We start from the raw sequence: 23,130 nt of genomic DNA on the forward strand, positions 1-23,130 counted from the left end.
GGAACTTCATTACAACCGAGAAATTCCACTTCTGGGTGGATACCCAAAGAAGCTGGAAATACTAATTCAAAAGAATATATGCACCCCTATGTTCATTGTAGCATCTATAATAATAAAAGCATAATATGCTAATTAGACCAGACAGACAAACGACCTTCCGGACATCATTCCAGACATCCTTCCAGAAAAAGCCACAGAGATGGGGGCCAAGGCAGAGGCGGTTAGGGGCAATCAGGCAGGCAAGCGAGCAATTAGGGGCGATCAGGCAGGAGAAAGAGTGGTTAGGGGTGATCAGGCAGGCAGGCAGAGTGGTTAGGGGTGATCAGGCAGGCAGGCAAGTGGTTAGGGTCGGTCAGGCAGGCAGGCAGGTGAGCAGTTAGGAGCCAGCGGTCCTGGATTGTGAGAGGGATGTTCCCGGAAGTCGGACATCCTCCAAAGGGTCCCAAATTGTGAGAGGGTGCAGGCCAGGCTGAGGGACCTCCCCCTCCCGCCTTGCACTAATTTCGTTCACCAGGCCTCTAGTCATTTATAATAGACAAGTTATGAGAGCAACCCAAGTGCCCATCAATAGATGAGTGGATAGAAAAGCAGTGGTATAAACAATAGAATATCATTGAGTCATAAGAAAGAACGAAATCTTACTATTTGCAACAGCATGGATGGACCTAGTGGGTATTATGCTAAGTGAAGTAAGTCAGTCAGAGAAAGACAAATACCATATGATTTCACTTATATGTGGAATCTAAAGGACAAAACAGAAACAGATTCATAGATACAAAGAACACACTGATGGTTGCCAGAGGGAAGGAGGTTGGGGGATTAGGTGAAAAAGGTGAAGGGATTCAAAAGCACAGATTCATAGTTACAAAATAGCTATGTGGTTGTAAAGTACAGCATTGGGAATATGGTCAATAACATTGTAACTATGTATGGTGCCAGTTGGGTACTGGAAATATCAGGGGGAACACTTTGTAAAGTATTTTCTAACCACTATGCTGTACACCTGAAACTAATACAAAATAATATTGAATATAAACTCTAATTGAAAAACATTTTTAATAAATAAATTATCCTATATAATAAAGATGTACTATGCAAATGGTCGTTAGGCTGTGAAGCGTAACAACTGACCTTGTAACGACCAGATCATGAATCAGCAGGAGGGTGGGGCAGTGAGCTACAAGCGGGCAGCGGAGAGCTACAGGAGGGGGCAGAGCAGCAAGCTATGAGGGGGGGCGAGGGGAGCTACAGGAGGGCAGCAGCGAGCTACTGGCACACGGATTCATGTGCAGGGCTTATTATGCTAAGTGAAGTAAGTCAGTCAGAGAAAGACAAATACCATATGATTTCACTTATATGTGGAATCTAAAGGACAAAACAGAAACAGATTCATAGATACAAAGAACACACTGATGGTTGCCAGAGGGAAGGAGGTTGGGGGATTAGGTGAAAAAGGTGAAGGGATTCAAAAGCACAGATTCATAGTTACAAAATAGCTATGTGGTTGTAAAGTACAGCATTGGGAATATGGTCAATAACATTGTAACTATGTATGGTGCCAGTTGGGTACTGGAAATATCAGGGGGAACACTTTGTAAAGTATTTTCTAACCACTATGCTGTACACCTGAAACTAATACAAAATAATATTGAATATAAACTCTAATTGAAAAACATTTTTAATAAATAAATTATCCTATATAATAAAGATGTACTATGCAAATGGTCGTTAGGCTGTGAAGCGTAACAACTGACCTTGTAACGACCAGATCATGAATCAGCAGGAGGGTGGGGCAGTGAGCTACAAGCGGGCAGCGGAGAGCTACAGGAGGGGGCAGAGCAGCAAGCTATGAGGGGGGGCGAGGGGAGCTACAGGAGGGCAGCAGCGAGCTACTGGCACACGGATTCATGTGCAGGGCTACTAGTTTTGTATATGAGGCCAACGGTGAGTATATAACTTGCTTAAAGAAATTGGTAAAAACCACTTCATAGAGATAAAACTTGAGCCAATATGAAGATCAATAGAATTTGAGAGGAAAGATGATGGTACAGGCAGGGCAAACAGTATTTTAAGTGCAAAACATTATACAAAGTACATCTCATTCAGAGGATAGCAAGTCTGCTTGCCCCTCAGCCCCCATTCTCCCAACAAGCTGGGAGTGATCTCCCAATAATCAGACCACATCTATTGTGCCCCTCTCAACATTCACTGAACCTCCTCTGCCCTGCTCTTAGGATACCAGTCTTGCTATTTATGCAAACAAGTTATCTCACTCCTAGACAGGGAAATTCTTGATGTCCCAGTACTGTATCTGATTTATCTTACTATTCTTTTTAGTATCTAGTTCAATGCCATGCATATAGTAGGTCTCCAAAGTATTTGTTGAATGAGAGATGTACTCCAGATCATACCTAGCATGTCACAATAAGGACCTTTTTATGTGAATTTTTGTTTGTTTGTTTTGTTAATCCTCACTGGAAGATATTTCTTCCATTGATTATTAGTGAGAGCAGGAGGAAGGGATAGAGGGAGGGGGAGAGAGAGAGAGAAACATCGATGTGAGAGAGATACATTGATTGGTTGCCTCCCAAATGTGTCCCGACCATGGACAGAATCAAACCTGCAACCCAGGTACATGCCCTTGACAAGGAATCAAACCCGTGACCCTTTGGTGCATGGGCCGACAAACCACTGAATCACACTGGCCAGGGCTAAGCACACTTAGCACACAGTCGGTTGTTACGCTTCATGGCGTAACAACCATTTGCATATTACCTCTTTATTATGTTATTCTCTGTGAAAAGGGAAACCATTATAGAGTTCTGATTAGTGGAATGATATGGTCCTATTAAAAAGCTCACTCTGTGGAGAATACACTGTGGTGAGGGGTGAGGGTAACATGAGGGTAGTAGAGGCAGGGAAACTGATTAGGGGACCATTACGATAATAGTACAGGTGAGATAAGATGGTAGCTTGGACTAGGAGGTAACAGTCCACATTAGAATATATAATTGAATTCAGAATATATTTTGAAAGCAGAACTAACAGATGTTGCTGATGAATTGGTTGCAGAATGTGATGTGAGAAAGAGAAGAAGGAGGATTCTAAGGTGTTTAATCAGATCAAGGGAAAGAAACATTTTGAGGTGGTGAGACCCTTTTCTCAAATTAGTGCTTATATGGAACTTTACCGTATGGCACCAATTTAATCAGAGCTGATCTGGGGTGAGAGGGTGTGTGGAAATCTGCCAGCATGTAATCACTCCTCTGAGACACATTTGCAAGAATTAACACTGAATTTTACCATAATCCCAAGATAGTTCTTTTTCCCCCCCTAGATCATTCTCGGTGTGGCCCTCAGCAGCCTGGCCTGCCATACAGCCTCCATTGCTCTCCCTCACATTCCATCCTCCAGCCTTTACCTGCCATGTACCCAAAGAGCATGTTTTCATCTTTCAACTATCACCTCCATAAAGTCTTATCTACGTAGGAAACTCCTGGCACACTTCAACCTGTGAGTAAGGAACTAGCAGGCAGATGGTGGATATAGGCATGAGCCATTTATTCCCTCTCTCTCTCCCAGATCCTCAGATAGGTAAGAAAGACTGAAATCTAGAGAAGATAGTCTTTGACAAAGGAAACTTTTCTCTCTGAGATTGGTTGCAGATACAAATGTATTTGTAAGCATGAAGATAGAAATTTGAAGACTCCTTTCTTGATTTTTCCCAGAAACCCATATTGAATCTCAGAATTCCTAGTTAAACATAACATAATTAATGCCCTTCAATCACCAATGGTAAAATCCTATTCATTATGTCACTACTATAATGTTGGCCATCCTATTCTTAAAACCTCCTCTTCCTAAATTCCTGAGGAAACTTCTCTCATCTTGTAATAACCTGTCAATAGTTTTTAAGAATGCATTCCTAAAGTTTACATCCATTATACTACTTATATTTCTTTAGGATCATACAACATGAATCTAACCCTTCTGTCACATTTAATTCATTCAGCAAGTTTTATTGAGCATGTACTGTGTGCCCAGCACCATTATAGGCACTGTATATTCCCTGATGAACAAACCTATGTACCTGTTGTCATATAAATTAGAATCAGGTGAACATTTCCAGATCCTTCCACCAGTTAGCAAAATCCCCATACAGTCAGGGACATATTAAGAAAGCATTTCTTATACATCTTCCAAGAATTGAATAATATTAAGAGGAATTACATAGCAGGTGAATAGAAATGATGACAACCCATCTCCCTAAGAAATATTTTTTCACTCAGAATGTAAAGCTATGGCTTTAAGTCTGCTTTTTTTCCCACTCAGGATGTAAGGTTATGGCTTTGTTTTAAAATCAGTCAACAGTGATGCCTCTCAAAATTAGAAGCAGAAAGTCAAGAATTTATGTTTAATAAAGTTATTCATTATTTTGACTCAGCAACACAAAGAAAAGGAGGATGAGTTGGCCAAGAGTTTATAGTAAAAAAGAAAAGTTATGTTGTGAGGACTCTATAAACATCTTTTAATAATTGTGACCAATATTATTCAAATCTTTTTGTTTACTCTCACATGACTTCCTCATGGGGGATATTTCTGTGCTTATTCTCAAAGTCATTAAAATGTTACAAGGAAACCCTGTACAATTCATTTGAAATGGGTGAAGTGAATCCATCAAGATGAGAATTTAAATACTTGATTATCCTTGTTACTAAAGAAAAGTAAATAACCACGCTTAAGGTAAATGAGCTCTATGTATAGCATAAATATTTATGTGCTAATCGGGTGTTCTCCAGGAAGTAGGCCTGAAGGGAATTCTTTTTATGTCTTACACATGTCTTAACATATTTGTATTCAACTTGAAGGACAGGTACACTTTAGATATTCAGTTTGGGCATAGTTCTCTCTACTCTTGCCAAAAAGCCTTCATTTCTGGGAATGCTGGTGATTAATCATATTTTCTTAATTACATGGGTTAACTGAGGTTAACAACTTTCCTAAAAACAACCACACACGTAGTGACGCACACATGCCAAGGGAGACAAGTAGCAACAGACAACAAATACAACATTCATTTTAAATGTAATTTTGGAGGCCAAAGGAACCTTTGAATCTCGGCAATAGTAAGACTATCTCTAGCTGAACAGTTCAACAAGGCTTAGGCCATTCCATTTCCACAGACTTAATTATGACAAAGAGAGAGAAAACTCAGGAAAATATACATGACTTAAATCTTGTACTATGGCATGAGAACTTTTCAATGCCTATTCCTTTGAAACGTCTGTTTTAGAGAGTAGAGGAAACCTATCACTTTCCCAAATGAAGACTAGAAGTTTGTAATTAGGAATCTTTATTTTTCTTGAGTATCAAATGGGAAGAAGTTACTCTCTCAAGGGAAAAGAATTACTGTACATAGTATTCAGATCATGTTCACAGACTGAACAGCCAAACGTCTTTTCATATTCATCACCTAACATGGTAGTAAATCAAGGAAACTTGAAATTTTGCACAGGTTTTGCAATAATAAAAAAGAGAAAGATATCACCAAAATGAAATGTGCGCACCTGTAGGGGAACTCACTTTAGAAATTTAATATGGCTCCAGCAGTAAAGGCATCTGGGAAAAGTTGGGCTCTCGGTTTAATTCTCTGTGACTGTAGCCTCAGGTTTAGCTGACTACCCAGAAAGCCAGAATGCCCCTAAAGATAAAAGTTTACCTCTCCAAGATTGTAAGCTCCCAAAGAGCAGAGGTTTGTCTTCTGCTTATTTTTATATTTCCAAAGTGTCCTTGCATAGCAGTTAGAAAACCTTGTTGACATGGAAAATTTCAACTATAAAAGTGAATCACAATGTACCCAAGATTCACAACTTGCCAGCATTTCCCAAGACAAAGAGGACATAAACCAATGTTTGCAAAATAATTTAAAAAAAACATACCTTTCCAGAATCAAATCAAGAATCTCTGATCTGAGGTTATTATTTTATAGACAAATAGTAGCATATCCCATGTAACAGTAAATCAAAAAATGAGATTTTCCATGAGGTATTAGTACTTCAGACTAGGTAACAGGCAGGACATTTACTTTTTTCCTCAAAAAAAATGAGCCAGGAATTCTCTTTTCAAATATTGGCTTAAGGTAAATTAAAAAGAAAAATGGTAAATTATTCCTTTTCTGTTTAATACACCTAGCTGACTGGATCCAGACTGGATTCATGCCTCCTATGTCAATTTTTTCTTTCTGTTTTGTTTGTTTGTTTTTAGTGTTATGAGATAGCCCAATGGCTTCTGACTAAATTCTCTTTTTAACTCAAGTCCATTTCTGACAACTAAAATAATTTTAACCATCTCATCCAGCACAGCATAAATGTTTCTTGAGAAACCCATTTTGCTACTCCAGACTGAGTTTGAGAGAATATCTTAGGGGGCAAAAGCAGATTTGAAATAGATTAGTGCCTGAAAAAAGAATTCATAAACTGTTAAGCACATATTCTCCTGACAAATATTTTGTATTTTTGTTGAACATTTTTAGTATGACAGCCACAAAAAAAATATTTAATATTTTGTCTACGATTTAAAGACCAAATAGTGATACATAGTGCTATTAATTACAATAAATTTGAATTTGCCATAAATAACAGCTCTATTTTATATATACAAGGTGGGGCAAAAGTAGGTTTACAATTGTTTGTATGAGAAAATAATCCAAATTAATAAATAATAATACAAGAATAAACTGTTTCACATACTCAAAACTGTAAACCTACTTTTGCCCCACTCTGTGTATGACAGATGCCAAAACGAATGTGCTATTACTATACAATTTCTGGCAAACTAAATAGTGAAATGCATAAATATGTATTTTAAAACAATGTTGCTTTCAATAAGCAGCCAATATTTTGCTCTTAGCTTCCTGTATGATTGATTGGTATGAAAGTCTTATATTTGAGTGGTATTTTGCAATCCAGTTAAAAGGGAGGAACTATGATTAAGATATAAATGCCCTAGATGAAAGAGATTAACAATATTCTCATTTACAACTGATATAATCTGCATATTAAATAAGCAAAATTAACATGTCCTAGAATCTTTGTCACATTTCTGATAGGCCCTGTGTGAAAGAAGTAATGAGTAGGTTAGAGTGCTGCATGCAAAGAAGTTTAAGAGTTCCTCATTCTTGGAATTTTTCCCCTCAGAGGCTGAGTTGCCTTATCATTGACTAGTGAATAAAAATATCATACAAACTGTGAAAAGGTGGCCCTAGCTGGTTTGGCTCAATGGATAGAGTGTCTTCCTGTGGACTGAAGGGTCACAGGTTCGATTATGGTCAAGGGCACATGCGGGCTCAATCCCCAGGAGGCAGCTGATCAATGATTCTCTCTCATTATTGATGTTTCTATCTCTCTCCATTCCTCTCTGAAATAAATAAAAACATATTTTTTTTAAAAAATGTAAAAAAGTAAAGGTACTTGTCTCAACCATCTTATCTGATAATATCCCAAGTACCCAATCATAATATCTATGAGTTAATATATTCTTAAAAGTGACATGATACACTAGTATAAGCAATGAAAACAATGAATTGATCTTTCCTCTACCTTATCAATAGCAAAGTAGTGGCCAGTACCACCTAAAGCAACCAAAGTTTGAGATTGGAAATGAAGCCATAATCAGACACTAGTAACCATCAAGGGGAAAGATGATTATGAAAGGATGAATGATAAGTGGGAGGGGAGGGTAAGTAGTAGGGAATTAATGGGACAGGAAATGCCTCACAGACTTAGTAGAGCAGAGAGCTGAGATGATACCATTGATGCAGTTTCGAGGCAGTGTTCATGCTAATTGTCAAATCCAGTCTCTAACAGGTCTCTACAACTTGTTCAGGTCTGCACGCATGACCAAAATCATGATTTCAATGTGAACGATGGGAGTAACAGTACTGACCTGATTTTTAATCTATTTTTATAAAATGTTATCAAGATGAAACTGTAGATTCTTACTTTGTATCACTTCTCTTAAAATTTGACACTACAATATCACACCAAAGGCCTCATTCATTTTAGGTCTTATGCCTATTCAAGTTTATTTGTCTGTTTATACAAGAATCTCTCAATGGGCCTAAGGGAGCAGATAAAATACTTAAGGCAGTTGTTTGATACCTTGTAGATCAAACAATTAACTGGATTTTTCCCCCATTTTTTCTTTCAGTAGTGTCTACACACACCCTATACTCTGTTTTGCACTAGACTTTTTTATTCTATTTTTAGGAGTTAATTCTTGCCAACTTGCTTTATTATATTTCACCTGTAGGGATGTGTGTTGAAGATTGGCTGACATTCTAGTATTTAAGCCAGTATATTTTAGATAGTACAAAAAATTTTTCAAATGTTACCTTGATAGTTTTTTAAATTATGTAATTTTAAAGTTGCATTAGTCATTCCATATATTATATTCTAGAGTAAATAAAACAAGATCTGAAGGAGACTTGATAAGTTTGAACCATATAAAATTTCTGATATTCAGTTATTTTTAATCCAATAAGCATCAATTTCATATGGTCTCCACTAGTATATCATGCTACTGTATATTTTCTATAGTTATGTTTTAAATTAATTCATTTTTGTTTTATATAAAATACTCAATGTATGGGTTGCTCTCTTCCCCCAGTGATAATGTTATATAAATTGTCCCATGCCTCAAAGCAGCCTGCTTTCAAATTTTGAGCAGAAATAAGCAAGCAATTATAAAAACAACAACTTTGCAAAATTATTTAAAAACAAGTCAATATATTATAAATACTGGCAGCTAAAAAGAATCAAGTAAGAGTTAAAATTTACTCATACACATTATTGGAAGAAAATATAATGTACAGAATCCAATGCAAACATTTCTGGTTTGCCTTTGAATTTGTCTAGTCTATAAGCACTTAGCTGATGCTTTTATCTCTTCTGTAATAAATTTCTGTAGTTTGAATATAAATGTTCTTGAAAATGCTAAGGGTTCAAATGCTTCATAATAAATAAGGAAGCCATATCCTATATAATAAAGAGGTAATATGCAAATTGACCATCACACCCTTGCACAAGATGGCCACCCCATGTGGTCAAAGATGGCCACCACAAGATGGCTGACAGGGGAGGGCAGTTGGGGGCAATCAGGCTGGCAGGGGATCAGATAGGCATCGATCAGGATGGCAGGTGAATGGTTAGGGGGTGACCAGGCTGGCAGGCAGGCGAGCGGTTGGGAGCCAGCAGTCCCAAATTGTGAGAGGAATCCCAGATTGGAGAGGGTGCAGGCTGGGCTGAGGGACACCTGCCCCCCCCCCCAGTGCACGAATTTCATGCACTGGGCTTCTAGTAGTGATTATATGATTCAAGAGTATGAAAACTTTCTTGCTATTTGTCCCTAAATATCCATTCACCAGTACACAGTACTCCAATACACAATATCCTTTTTAAAAAGACTACTACAAATACTTGCTTAAAGCAACACAGACTTATCGTCTTAGTCAAATACTGGTTTCCATGCAGTCTTCCTACATTTGTTGAATAGTGTTAAGAGGTCCTATTTAGATCTTCACAAAGCTTCATTAAGCACAGTAGAAAACTTTTTCAGTACTTAATGTTTCAAAAATATATTTCACAAATTTATCTTGTAGATAAACAAAAGTAGACTGTACCATGTTATCATGTAAACTAAAAATTTCTTGTAAATAAAAGACATCAGTTATCACTACCAGCATTATCATCAAATCTAGATATTATAAAATAAATGAAGTGAATTAGAAAAATGTTTTGGGGAAAAGTACAAATCCTTACCTCATAGTTATATTTATAATTCACATCCATTTGTTTGTTTAGTTGTTTATTATGTCTCCTCCTTTAGATTGTAACCATAAAAGTAGAGAATATGTTTTATTTATGTGTGTCTGTATGTGTATTTGTTTATGTGTATGTGATATGTGTATGTGTACACATGTACTATATACACATAACGCACCCTGTGCATGTATAATGTATGTAGGTATATACATATATTATGTGTGTATTGTGTGCTACTGGTAATAAGCATTTGTTGAATTAATGAGCTAATGAAACTTTAAAATCTAGTCTATAAGCATTTATCTGATGCTTTTATCTCTTCTGTAATAAATTCTCAAGTAAACAACATATGTTTACTTGAGATGAATTCTCTCCACTGCTCAGCTTTTTATTTACCTTCTGAATTACTGTAACTCAAATATCGCATACACCTTTTTGAATAGGTATGTAAAAAAAAAGGTAAGTTTGAAATTTTCATTTATTCCTAACCTTTCCTCTTTCTAAGCATCTGTTCTTTGGCTTTAGGCGTATTTTATTGTAAGTCAACCCATGAATGTTGACAGTCTATGATGGACCAGGCAATGTGTTTGGCACTGGGAATGCAAAAAGCTCTCTGCTTAACTGAGGAGATATAATTGAAAACAAATAATCACACAGAGAAGTGCCAACAGAAATATAAACAGTGTCTTATGCAAGTTTGATAGGAAGGCTGTGTTTCAGGAATAATTAAGATGCGTGATGTGAGGGTAGGAGAAATATTTTACAGTAACTTTGATTAGAATCTTGAAGGAAGACTATAGTGTCTCACCAAAGGTGGGAAGGAACATTAATTGGAGGCATATAGTGATTATATAATTCAAGAATATGACAACTCTTGAAGACAGAAGAAAAGTGTACATAGGTGGTCTCCCTGCCACTCCCTTTATTTAGCTCTGCAACTCTACCCAGAAGACAAATGAACCATCAAACTGCTTTGTTCTATCCTAACAGTACTAAATTGCAAATTTCATCATTCCTTCCTCTTGTTTAATTTTCACTCAACTCTCCCAATGTAGTTCAGAGACTTTAATCTGGTACAAAAGGCCTTTTGTAGTCTGACTGTTCACTTCATTTTTATCTGATAATGTCCAATAGCTATTTGTAAATACATCTCAAGTCTCTCGACCTTTGCAAGGGCTATGTTCTAATAATTCCTACTTGCTTTATGAGACTAAACTCAATCATTGTATATTCAGAGAAGCTTTTATAAGATTAAGTGGGCATTCTTCTAGCACCTTGTTTATACTACTTTATTTTTGTACTTATCAGAGTGTGCCATCATGTGGCTTACTGATTTGCTTATTGCCTCTGAGGTCTCTACTACTAGTAACCATATCTCTAATCTCTACCTCACTGTGGAGAGTACCAGATATGGGGACTAGTAAAAAAAAAAAAAGTAAACCCTGGGGTAATTTAAATGATTCTCTAGTACCTTAAGAAAGTTAATGATCTCATTATTAACTAGCTATTAACTCTTTAGAAATCATAAAACTTAAGTATTCCAAAGAACTTTAATGCTATCTAATGCAATGTTTTTAAACATATTTTTTACCATGACCCACAATAAGAAATGTTCTACATCACAGTATGGGGCACACACATAAACAACAGTTTCACAATATAATACTTACACTTACTAATTTACTACTTAGGATATATTAAAATATAATAAAAATTAATATTGGATAGTAGTTCATCATTATTTAATACAAAAAACACACAAATTAAATTAAATAAATAGTATCAAAATAAAACAAGTAATAAACCAATAAAACAAAAATAGTTTTGTTCTTATTCACAACAATGATTTCAAGTCCCATTAATAGTGACAACCTCCTCCCTATTTATTTTACTGTAAACTTTCTCCACAGTTTATAACTAAAAAAGTGAAGTCTTGAGAGATGACTTGTCCAGGCAAATAAGTGCAAAACTGAATCTAGATACATCTAAATCTCATGCCACTACTCCTCGCACTACGCCACAATGAAAAAGAGGTAACTTCTGCTAAGAAGCTTTGCATATCTAGCTCATCTGTTCTTTGACACCCTATATCTTGGGCAAAATACCTTTACTAATGAATTCCATTAGTAATCATCTTGTCTTATATCAATGGCACAATCCATAGTTTTTGACAATATGGATGTTAAAAATGATACTCATCCTGGAATCCAATTAGAAAGAATACTTAAAATCCTCAGAACTATAAACTCTGAATTAAAACTGTTAAGGCTCAATATAGAAATTTCATGTCTGCAATGAAATTTCATGTCATTTTTCAGAGTGGAAAAATGAGTGAGTAGAGATGACATAATAAATTGGGAGGAGGAAAACCAGGTTAATAGAAAAGCCATACACACAATTCTGGAAAAAGTAAGAACAGAACTTCAAGTTCTCTGCTCATTAATTTTTAAAACTAAAATCATTAGCTTTTCATATTTGTAGGAATATTTGTTAAACATAATTGTAAGCTTTTTCCACTGCACATTTTTTCTTACTCTGTTCTTATCTTAGTAAATAAGAAATACACTTCCTTGTCTTTAATAAGAACTTCAGAGAATATGCTACATCATGCTAACATGAAAGGGTCCGTGGGGACCCATGTGCATGACTCATGCTGTTATTTGAGAGAGCAAGAACAGTCATCAGATAATGTCAGAGCCTACAAGCCTAAAGTATTATATTTCATCAAAGAGAAAATCAAATAACTGAACACTTATAATTATCACAAAATCATGAATACACTTGACACAGTCAGTGCAGAATATGTAGGAAACTGGTGTTGGTAGAGAAATCAAGAAGCTCTGTGAGAAGTCAAGTTAGACTAAGCAGGAGTTTAAATGAAATCACTCTGATCAAATATCAGTTATTCAATCTGTAAAACAATAGCCTGAAATTGCCTAAATATAAACATATACAAATTATTTGCCTTAAATTCATTAATTAATCAATTATTTTGGAGTTCAATTATGACAAATGTCACATAGAGTCTAGATTTTGTTAACTCAATAATTTTTAAATACCAATATTTTAATTTTCATCATTTCATTCATATGTTGCTACCATACTTTCTGTTGTTTAGTTAGAGAAATAAAAATTCTAATAGACTCCCCTCTTACATTTATTTTAAGTTTTTCCAGAGTATACTTCTATAGGCAACATAAGACAAAAATTTATACAAAGCTATTTGATCATACTAAGTTACATGAACTATATTAAAAACTTTACTCTTTGAAGCATAGTTTCTTCTAAATGTTTAAATATAACATAGTTAACTTATTACTGCATATATTTCTATTTCTATTATTTAGAAAGGACTACATTGGTTCCTTTGTTTTTTTTAAAAAAAACAAACAACTCCTACATTTAAAAACAACAGAATAAAACTTTAACACAAAAAAAACAATAACACAAGAAAGAGTCTTATTTTTAAAGCTCTCTCCACCAGCCATCACCTGTCCTTTCTGACCCAGGAGGTGGAAACCTCTCTCCCTGTTGATAACCCGACTGAGAAAAGCAAGCTTCATGTGTACTTACGCATACATCATGGACCCAGAACTGGGGCAGCTTCTATCCAGACACCATCTGATCTATATCAGCCAGGTCAGGGCTGGGAGGCTGGAAAATAATGACAGTCATTGGTAACAAGAAAAGAAACAAGTCTGACAGGTTCAGCGACTGAGGTCTGCAACCAAGACAGAGTCTGATAAGAACATGATCGATGTTGTGACAGCCGGTTCCACAGAGAAGCTCCAAGCAGTGAAGGCCACAAGGTGCAACTGCGGGTGATTCATGAAGGCCACACTCTTCCAGTTGGGGAGGTATGATCGGCACTGAGGTGTGGCCCCAATTTGTTTTCAAGAAAACAACAACAAAATATTAGAGGACATTGGTGACACTTCTTCATTAGAATTTTATGTCTCTTTCCTTTGAGGGAACCATGAGTGACGGTGGTGCAGGAAAGACCTGGGCCACAGGCCAGGATGCTTGTTTTTGCCACCTTGCTGGTGTGACCATGGGAGAGCTGCTTAGCTCCTTGGGACTTATTTTCCTCACAAAGTAGAATGGCAGGGCCGTATAAGCTTTTTCTAGCACTGTCCATTTTAGCTCTAAATAGAACAGATTTTATTGTAAGAATACACCCCCAAAAAAGGCAAAAAAATATTTTTTTCTCTCCCACAATAATAAATAGTGTAGTCTTAGTGTATGTGAATTTCCCATTATTTATACATATTCACTTTAGATAATTATATTCATCCACAGACTTTTAGTCTCAATACACAAACGTCCAATGAAGATCAGTAAAGTTGTAGGATAGATAATTTAAAAAAAAATAAATTTTTATTGACTTCAGAGAGGAAGGGAGATGGGGAGGGAGATAGAAACATCAACGATGAGAGAGAATTATTGATCGGCTGCCTTCTGCATGGCCTGCCCTGGGAATGGAGCCCCAACCTGGGTATATGCCCTGACCGGGAATCAAACTGTGACCTCCTACTTCATAGGTTGATGCTCAACCACTGAGCCAAGCCAACCATGCAGAATAGATCATTTTAAGAGCTACTTTTAAAGTCTCTGAGCCAGGACATGTTAAAGGGGAATAAAGCTATAAACACACATTGTGTTGTTCATACAAAATAACTTTATTTAAAATACTGCAAATACAATATTAATCTAATATTAAAATTTCATTATAATATTCTGCTAAGCATTAATATGAAATATATTTCCTAAAACATTTGAAAATGAAAAACTGAAGCAGACTGACAGTATGTCTAATTATCAACAATATGACAAAAGATGTGAAAATATATTTTGAGACGAAAAATAAATTTCTGAATAAATATTTCACAAAACTTAACAGATCACTTAATTAAATTGAAAATTATAACTTACTTTAGCAAAAGTAACTTTGTTCTTTGGGTGTTTGATTTTTCTCAAGAGTAAAAACTTATAAAAATCTAACAAAAAAGTACGAAAAGATATTAGTTTATGATTATGACCCATTATTATTTTGATTTTTATATAGTGGTACTTGTGCTAACTTTAAATTAGTATTGTGCAAATATGCTTTTAACATGGTTTTAGTAGTTACATTAAAATGTTTCTCATTCATAAACAAATATTCTCATTTTATTTGTTAAAATTCATAAAAATATTCTCAGTTCTTTATATTAGTAAATAATAATACAGTAGAAAATATACTCCGTGGCTTAAGTGAATAAAATTATGCTAAACATGTCCAAAGTAAGAACAAGAACCAGATTTGAGGCTTCTGGAATGAGATGTAGTATGTACAATTTCTTCTCCTAGTTAAGAAAGTCAGCATTTTCATATTACATCAGAAGACTGGGGTGGGGGCATCCAGAGGTACAGTAATATTTAACTAGTGAAATATCACAGTAGAAGCTATTTTATTTTTAAAAACCTCAAAAATAGAGGTTCAACTGCCTCCCACAGGAACCTTTCCTGCTACACCATTCTTTCAAATTATCTTCAATTTGGTTTTAAAGGTTCTATTTCTATGTTTGTTTTTAGCTTTCTCCCCTACTTTTACTTTCAGTGAATATGTGGGATAACTTATTTTTATTCTCTGTGGTGGAGTGGGATGGCGGAATACACCTGCTCCTGGGTTCAGTTCCAGGTGTTATCGTTAACTGTGAACTTGAGAATGTTCTTAACTGTTTACATTTCATTTTCTCCCACTGTAAAATGAGGATAATACTTGTGTCTAGTTTAAATGAGACTTAAAATAGTTCCTGGTCCATAATAAAGCCCTCAAAAATGTAGGTATTTTATTCTCTCCCTACTCTCACTCCCTCCCTCCTTCCAGGATTCACTGTATTGCTAATTGCTTTCAGTAGACTTCAAAGGTGATGTTTTTCTAACTCTTCTCTCTGTATGGTTCTCTTTTCCACAACACATTGTCTCTAGTCCTTTGCTTTACTTGTGATAAAGACATTGATGTATTATGTTCTAATTAATGTAACGTATGAAGATTTTTAAATTAATGTTCTTTATAAGGCTGAAAAATGATCAGCTAATTCTGAGGATTAGCAGGCATTAGTAATTTGTACTATGGTAATGAAATTACTACATGTGAATTTTATTGCATTGGTTCTCAGCATCCTCAGTCGGATGTGGGCAGGCACCATAGTGGTTTCTACTGCTGCATTGTTGAGTGATTGATTATCAGTCAAAGACAATGAGTGGATGATGCAAAATGTCAATGAGGAAAAGTCAGCGATAAGATGACATTATACCAGGACATTAAGGAGAAAGTTAAGATGCTCCCAAATTGATTGCATTTCTTCAGCATCCAAAATAAAAGAAAGGAATAGAAAAAGATAACCAGAGTTTATAAAGGGATTGTGTACATTTCCCTGTAATTGCAGACGATAATAATTAATTAAGTTTATGAACTTAATTAAATAGTCATCAGCAAAAAAATAATTTAATCTCATACTTACTAATAGCCTAAGTTTTGAGGGTTGACCTTATGTTCTGCTTTGCACTTACTCGGGCAATTAGTGTACTATCTTTTCTATTGAAGAAAGAGCCTAAGAGGGTTTAATGACGGATCACATCTTCACTCATGTGAGCACTGCTAAAAGGGTGATAACACAGAAAAATGGCAGCTCTTGAGGGAGAAAATGAGTCCTGTGGATTAAAATGGATGTATCATTGGCCTAAAGAAAAGGAGACCAAATTAGGTGGTCTTTCCCTAATATATTATAAGAATTAACAGATATTATTTGCCCAGAAAATAAAAGTAACAAAAACTGGGACATTCCTGTAAGATTAACTCATTTCCATGGGTCATTTACATGTGCTCATTAAGTTATGGAATTGAAGTAATCAACAAATAATATACATGCATTTTTTTAAAAAATTTCAATTCATAGATCCTAGAGTTGTGTGTGTTTTTTTAAGGATTGTTTTCAAAGAATAGTTTATTGATTTTTAGAGAGAGAGAGAGGAAGGGAGAAGAGAGACAGATCGATGTGAGAATGTAACATTGTTTGGCTCCTCTTGCATGCCCCTTACCAGGGATCAAACCAGCAACCTGGGTGTGTGCCCTGACCAGGAATAAACCAAACAACTAAGCCATACCAGCCAGGGTATTTTCTGCTGCCACAATTTTAAAGAACCACTCCCAAGAGCAAATTTTTATTTTTGCCAATTTAGCTTCTATTATTAAACTTTAGAGTGAATCTAGACTAGTTTGATATAGTCTTCAAAGAGAAGGGCTTACACTCCATGAGGGGGTGAGGCACAAGGTCATCAGCAGAGGTATGGGAGGAAAATACTAGAACTTACTGTACATGTATTTTTTAATGTAAAGAATATTAATAAAGAAGCAAAGCATTACTAATGTTTAATACCTTGATTAACATTGGAATCTTCATTCAGTCTTGGAACTCAGATTGTATGTTACATATGGCATCCCAGATACCCTAAGGAAAGACTAAAAATTCAATAGACAATGACACTGATATTTGTTGGTTTGCTTTCATCCTATCTAGTTGTATTGCAATTTATGTTCACTTGTTTTGGTGCATTATTTATGAATAAAATTATCTGGTTTTAGTTATACTCTCTTCACAAAATAGAAAGGATTGAGTATAAGTAATAAATAAACAGAAGTTTGACCTATTGGGAAGCATTACCTCTTTCAGAGGAGCATGAGAAAAAGTATAAACTTTTCTTTCTCTACCTTTAAATATTATAATACATTCAGCCTCCTTTTAAAATATAATTAAATTCTAATTACTACTTAGATTAATACCCACTCTTCTAGTCTCTTCTATCTCTCCATATCACTCAGAATTAACCACTGCCACCATTTTTGTGTACACCATTTCTAAATGAGAAAGCACGCGCTATGAATATGATCTAACATTTTTCAGTGTACACTTTCAAAAAATCATTAGGTTATTCTCATTTAGAGTCAAGTGGATTAAGATACTGTCATCTTTATCAAATGATATTGTATCTGAGTAACACACTTTACATTATTGTATATTAGCTATATCTCATTGGCTTTGACTGAAAGAAAAAAAAATGTGCCAAACTGATCAACTCACCACAAGCTCCTCGGGCAGGATATAATCCAAAAAGACTTTTTGTGACACAAACACTGAATAATATTTTATTTCTTTTTTCATAATTTTTAAATTGAAGGAAGTCCTTTAAGACCTCAAATAAATGGTTCCTATACTAGGTTCACTCTGGGGTTTTTTTTCCAAAACAAATTTTTCTTTCATGAATTAATCCATTCTCATGACTTTATAGAACTCTCTTCTCTCCAGACAACTCCTAAATCTGTATCGTTACTTTACTACTCATTGAAGTTGTAGTCCTATAGATGCCTACTAACTTTTTGTTTCATGACCACATGCAATCATATATTTTTAAAAGTGTCTTATTGACCATCTATTTGCCAGTCACTATGCCTATCACATTGCTAAGTCTAAAATGGTAAATATGACACTACCTGCTCTCAAAGAATTTTATAGTCTAGCTAGGTATCTCACAACCAACAACTCTTTGTGCCTCCAACCTTCTCTGCCTTTATCAGTAGCACCACCCAATGTCCCAAACACCTACACTCAAAATTTGGAAGGTATCCTTGACTCAGTCCTCAATTTCATTCCTTAATAATTATTTCTTCATATTGTCTTTTTGGTTCATATATTCCTTTCTCTTCCTAACCTAGCTTAGACTATTATAACAGCTTTTCATCTGAACTCACTGACTTGTTTTCTTTTTCTTCAAATTCATCATCATCTTCATTAAAGACTAATAGCCCAAAAGCATGGCCTTCATTATGTGACTATTTTTAAAAATTTTTGAATGGCTTTCTATTTTATACTTCATCAAAAATGTGTTCAATGAAATTCAAAACACTCTAAGAATATGTATTCCAACTTTATCTCCCATGATACATCACATCATGAACTTTAAGTCTAATCAGCTTCTCATCCATAAAACATCTACTATTCATTCTGCCTTTGTAATTTCTATCCTATTATCACAGCCTCCTTCCCACTGGGTTGTTGTCCCCATTCTCTCATTTAAATATGACACTTGGTAAAAGCCCAACTCAGTTACCACTTCCTTAATGAAACCGTTGACTGTTTAAGATAGCAGTTTAAAATGCAGTAGCTAGGTACTGACTACTTTGATTCAAATTTTTGCTCTGCCACTAACTTTGTGACTTTAAATAAGTCACTTAATCTCTGTGCCTCAATTTATTCATCTGTTTTTTTTAAAAAGAGATGAAAATCACATCTATCATTCATAGTAGTTGTGAGTAGCAAATGAAAAAAAATGAATGTAGATGACCTAGGAAAGTATCTAACAAGAGTAATAACTCAATAAACATTTCAATAAACATTACATCATCCTCATATTCTCATCAATGGTGTAGCAGTAATGGCAATTCACTCCAGAACTCTAGCTTCTGTTCTGATAGACCTCTCTAACACTTAGAATCTATGACACATAATTTATCCCTTACTGATATGCAATTTATGTTCATTGCTATTGCCTTATGTATTCTAGTTTCATCTCTTCAACTTTATTTAAATTTTAAAACCAAAAACTGGATCTTTTGCCACTGAAATGTCTTTTAGTGTCTGCTACAGCTGGCTAATTAACATTTATTGATTGATATTTTTTAGATTCCAAACTATAATTCATTTTTACCCTATATGTAACTTCTAAAAGTGAAAACTATGATTTTTCACTCCTTTTACTTTCACTTTAGAAGTAATTTTTTTCTATGCATAAAAATTATATTGTTAGCTTTCCAGGACTCTTTGCTTTAGTTGCTATGAAAAAGGAACCTTCTAATGAATTACACTTAAGAAAAAAAATCAGGATAGCCATTTCCTCTAAACACTTTTCTTTCTTTATTTGTGACTGTTCTAAGTTTTGCAGCAGCTTATATTTTATTCATACTGGCTTATTCTCTTTATTGATAATGACAAAAGAGACTTTGATATGTAATAACTTGGTACCACCACTACTATTCTAAAGCAATGGAACACTAAGATTGGAATCAGGGGTTGTATGAGAAGTCTATTCTGCATGCAAGAAATAAGGGGGGCACATTGTAAAGATTTCAAAGCAAAAGGAATCTGATTAAAGTTAGTGTAGTTATTATTGTCACCATGCACCAGCAATTCTAAACAACATCAGTGGTAAAATATTCCTCCCTGTTGAGGATGGACTATTCCCACCAATGCCCCACTCACACCCTCCTACTTAGATCATGCTCTAAAGTTATCCTTGCAGGCATTACGTTTTTCCTGGTCAATACCAGGGATTACACACATAGATACACACATATGATATATGTGTCACAAAACAGCCATCTTTAATACCAACAGGTAATGGCACTAATTTTGAAAAATATCTCTCTAATTTGATCCTTAGCCACCCAAATTAGAACTACCAAGAAACTGTTCTCAAATATATTAAGTAGTTCCCCTGGGATCCTATGAATTAACAACAATTTAAAAAGAGGAACTAAACTGGACTTCTGATATTGAAGGGGAAATAGAAATTGAGGAGCTGATTTACTTTCTTTGGCCTTTCCACTAGTAGGTATAGACAACCGAGATAGAAAAAGTATCTCAAAGCCAATACCCAGGCTGAGGGGTAGGTGTCACCCAAAGACGCCCCACATTTACTTTTTGGAATTTCTCTTCTCAAGTCTGGCCCTGATCTGAGCTCCATCTCTCTTCTCTCCCAACCATATGCCTCATCTAAAAATGTACTTATTATTCTCATTGAATTCTGACAAATCTCTTTTTTTTATTTTCTTTATTGATTAAGGTATTACATATGTGTCCTTATCTCCCCTTGCCCCCCCACTCATGCCCTCACCCCCTGGTGTCTGTGTCCATTGGTTATGCTTATATGCATGCATACAAGTCCTTTGGTTGATCTCTCCCCCTTCCCTTCACCCTCCCCTACCTTCCCTCTGAGGTTTGACAGTCTGATCAATGCTTCTCTGTCTCTGGATCTGTTTTTGTTCATCAGTTTATGTTGTTCATTACAGTCCATAAATGAGTGATATTTATCTTTCTCTGACTGACTTATTTCGCTTAGCATAATGTTCTCCAGGTCCAACCATGCTGTTGCAAATGGTAGGAGTTCCTTCCTTTTTACAGCACCATAGTATTCCATTGTGTAGATGTACCACAGTTTTTTAATCCACTCATCTGCTGATGGGCACTTATGCGGTTTCCAAATCTTAGCTATGGTAAATTGTGCTGCTATGAACATAGGGGTGCATATATCCTTTCTGATTGGTGTTTCTAATTTCCTGGGATATATTCCTAGAAGTGGGATCACTGTGTCAAATGGGAGTTCCAACTTTAGTTTTTTGAGGAAACTCCACAGTGGCTGCAGCAGTCTGCATTCCCACCAGCAGTGCACGAGAGTTCCTTTTTCTCGGCATCCTTGCCAAAACTTGTCATTTGTTGAGTTGTTGATGATAGCCATTCTGACAGGTATGAGATGGTACCGCATGGTCATTTTGATTTGCATCTCTCAGATAATTAGTGACTTTGAGCATGTTTTCATGTCTCTTGGCCTTCTTTATGTCCTCCTTCAAAAAATATCTATTTAGGTTCGTTGCCCGTATTTTGATTGGGTTGCTTATCTTCCTTTTGTTAAGTTGTATGAGTTCCCTATAAATGTTGGAGATTAAACCCTTATTGGTGATAAGATTGGCAAATATGTTCTCCCATGCAGTGGGCTTTCTTGTTGTTTTGTTGATGGTTTCTTTTGCTGTGCAGAAGCTTTTTATTTTGATGTAGTCCCATTTGTTTATTTTCTCTTTAATTTCCACTGCCCTAGGAGCTGTATCGGTAAAGATATTGCTACGACAAATGTCTGCTATTTTGCTGCCTATGGTTTCTTCTAAGATTTTTATGGTTTCCCATCTTACATTTAAGTCCTTTATCCATTTTGAGTTTATTTTTGTGTATGGTGTAAGTTGGTGGTCTAGTTTCAGTTTTTTGCATGTATCTGTCCAATTTTCCCAACACCATTTATTGAAGAGACTGTCTTACTCCATTGTATATTCGTGCCTCCTTTGTCAAATATTAATTGAGCATAGTGGTTTGGGTCGATTTCTGGGTTCTCTACTCTATTCCATTGGTCTATATGTCTGTTCTTTTGCCAATACCAGGCCGGTTTGAGAAGAGTGGCTTTGTAATACAGCTTGATTTCTTATTCCGTTCCAAATTTACTTAACACTGAAGTTTATCAATCTCCATCCCTTTTTAAACCTCATGTTTTGTTTCGTTTATCTAGAATGAGTGTACTAATTTTGCGTTTATCTCTCTCATTATCTATGCATAATTCAAGTACTTCTCACTGGAGGAGTTCTTTATTCCTATAATTCATGAATGATATCAGCCATGATGCAATGTTGGCTGGTCAGGATTTCCTCGTGAAAGCTATAGTTAGATGCCTAATTAGCAGTAAGATGAGAAATTTAAGTTTAATGACACATCTCAAATATTACAAGTTATTCTCCCCTATCTACTTTTTGGTATAGGATAGAGATCAGTTGTAAACAGAGATTTAATCATTACTATACAATTTCCAGAAATTTATTATATAGAACTAAAATCTCATCAAATTCTCTTAAAGATTTAAAAGGATGATTTATTCTTGTTCTACATTAATAATCATTCAATTACTTTATATCAAATGAGAAGATGACCGTAATCTTCTTTAAATAGGGATAGAAGATATCGGTTACAGATTAATATGTATACTTTTTAAACTAGCTAGTATTAATATAAGTTATTTCCTCTGAGCTGTGGTTTTTCTCATTGTTGAAATGAGAGATTTAAATATTATTTAACAGTTTTCTGTATGCTCCTGATATGGCAGGAAACTGTAAGAGGACATTTAACTTTTGAAAGACTGGTAGGTAAAAATATTATTTTTACATAGAAAATCCAACCTAATTAAGGGGAAAACTGCTAAACTAATAAAAGATTTCAAAGTGACTTGTTTCAAAAAGTAAGTATGCCAAACAATAGTATTAATATACCAAACTTTATTAGTATTATCCAACTGCAAATAATATAATTATTTGTTTCACAAGAGCAAAAAATGTACATTATAACTAGAGACAGCTTTAAAACCCGTGTAGAGAAAGCTATATATATATTTTAAAAAGAGGAAAAATACTATAAAAATATGCATAAAATATTACAAAAAAGACACATCTGTTGAGATT

At 35.2% G+C, this 23,130-nt stretch overlaps 1 protein-coding gene across 1 annotated transcript in view; it reads right to left on the reverse strand.

Moving 5' to 3' along the window:
- The window catches only part of LOC102241346 (transmembrane protease serine 11F), a 55,539-nt gene extending 42,125 nt beyond the window's left edge, over nucleotides 1-13,414 (reverse strand). The window contains exon 1 of the mRNA XM_014541809.1: nucleotides 13,395-13,414. Coding sequence (XP_014397295.1) covers nucleotides 13,395-13,405 — 11 coding nt within the window. The 5' untranslated portion in view covers nucleotides 13,406-13,414. The remainder of the gene's footprint in view (nucleotides 1-13,394) is intronic.
- Between the last annotated feature and the right edge of the window lie 9,716 nt (nucleotides 13,415-23,130).

This window comes from Myotis brandtii, unplaced genomic scaffold (assembly GCF_000412655.1).
Source record: "Myotis brandtii unplaced genomic scaffold, ASM41265v1 scaffold28, whole genome shotgun sequence".
Classification (NCBI taxonomy): Eukaryota; Metazoa; Chordata; class Mammalia; order Chiroptera; family Vespertilionidae; genus Myotis; species Myotis brandtii.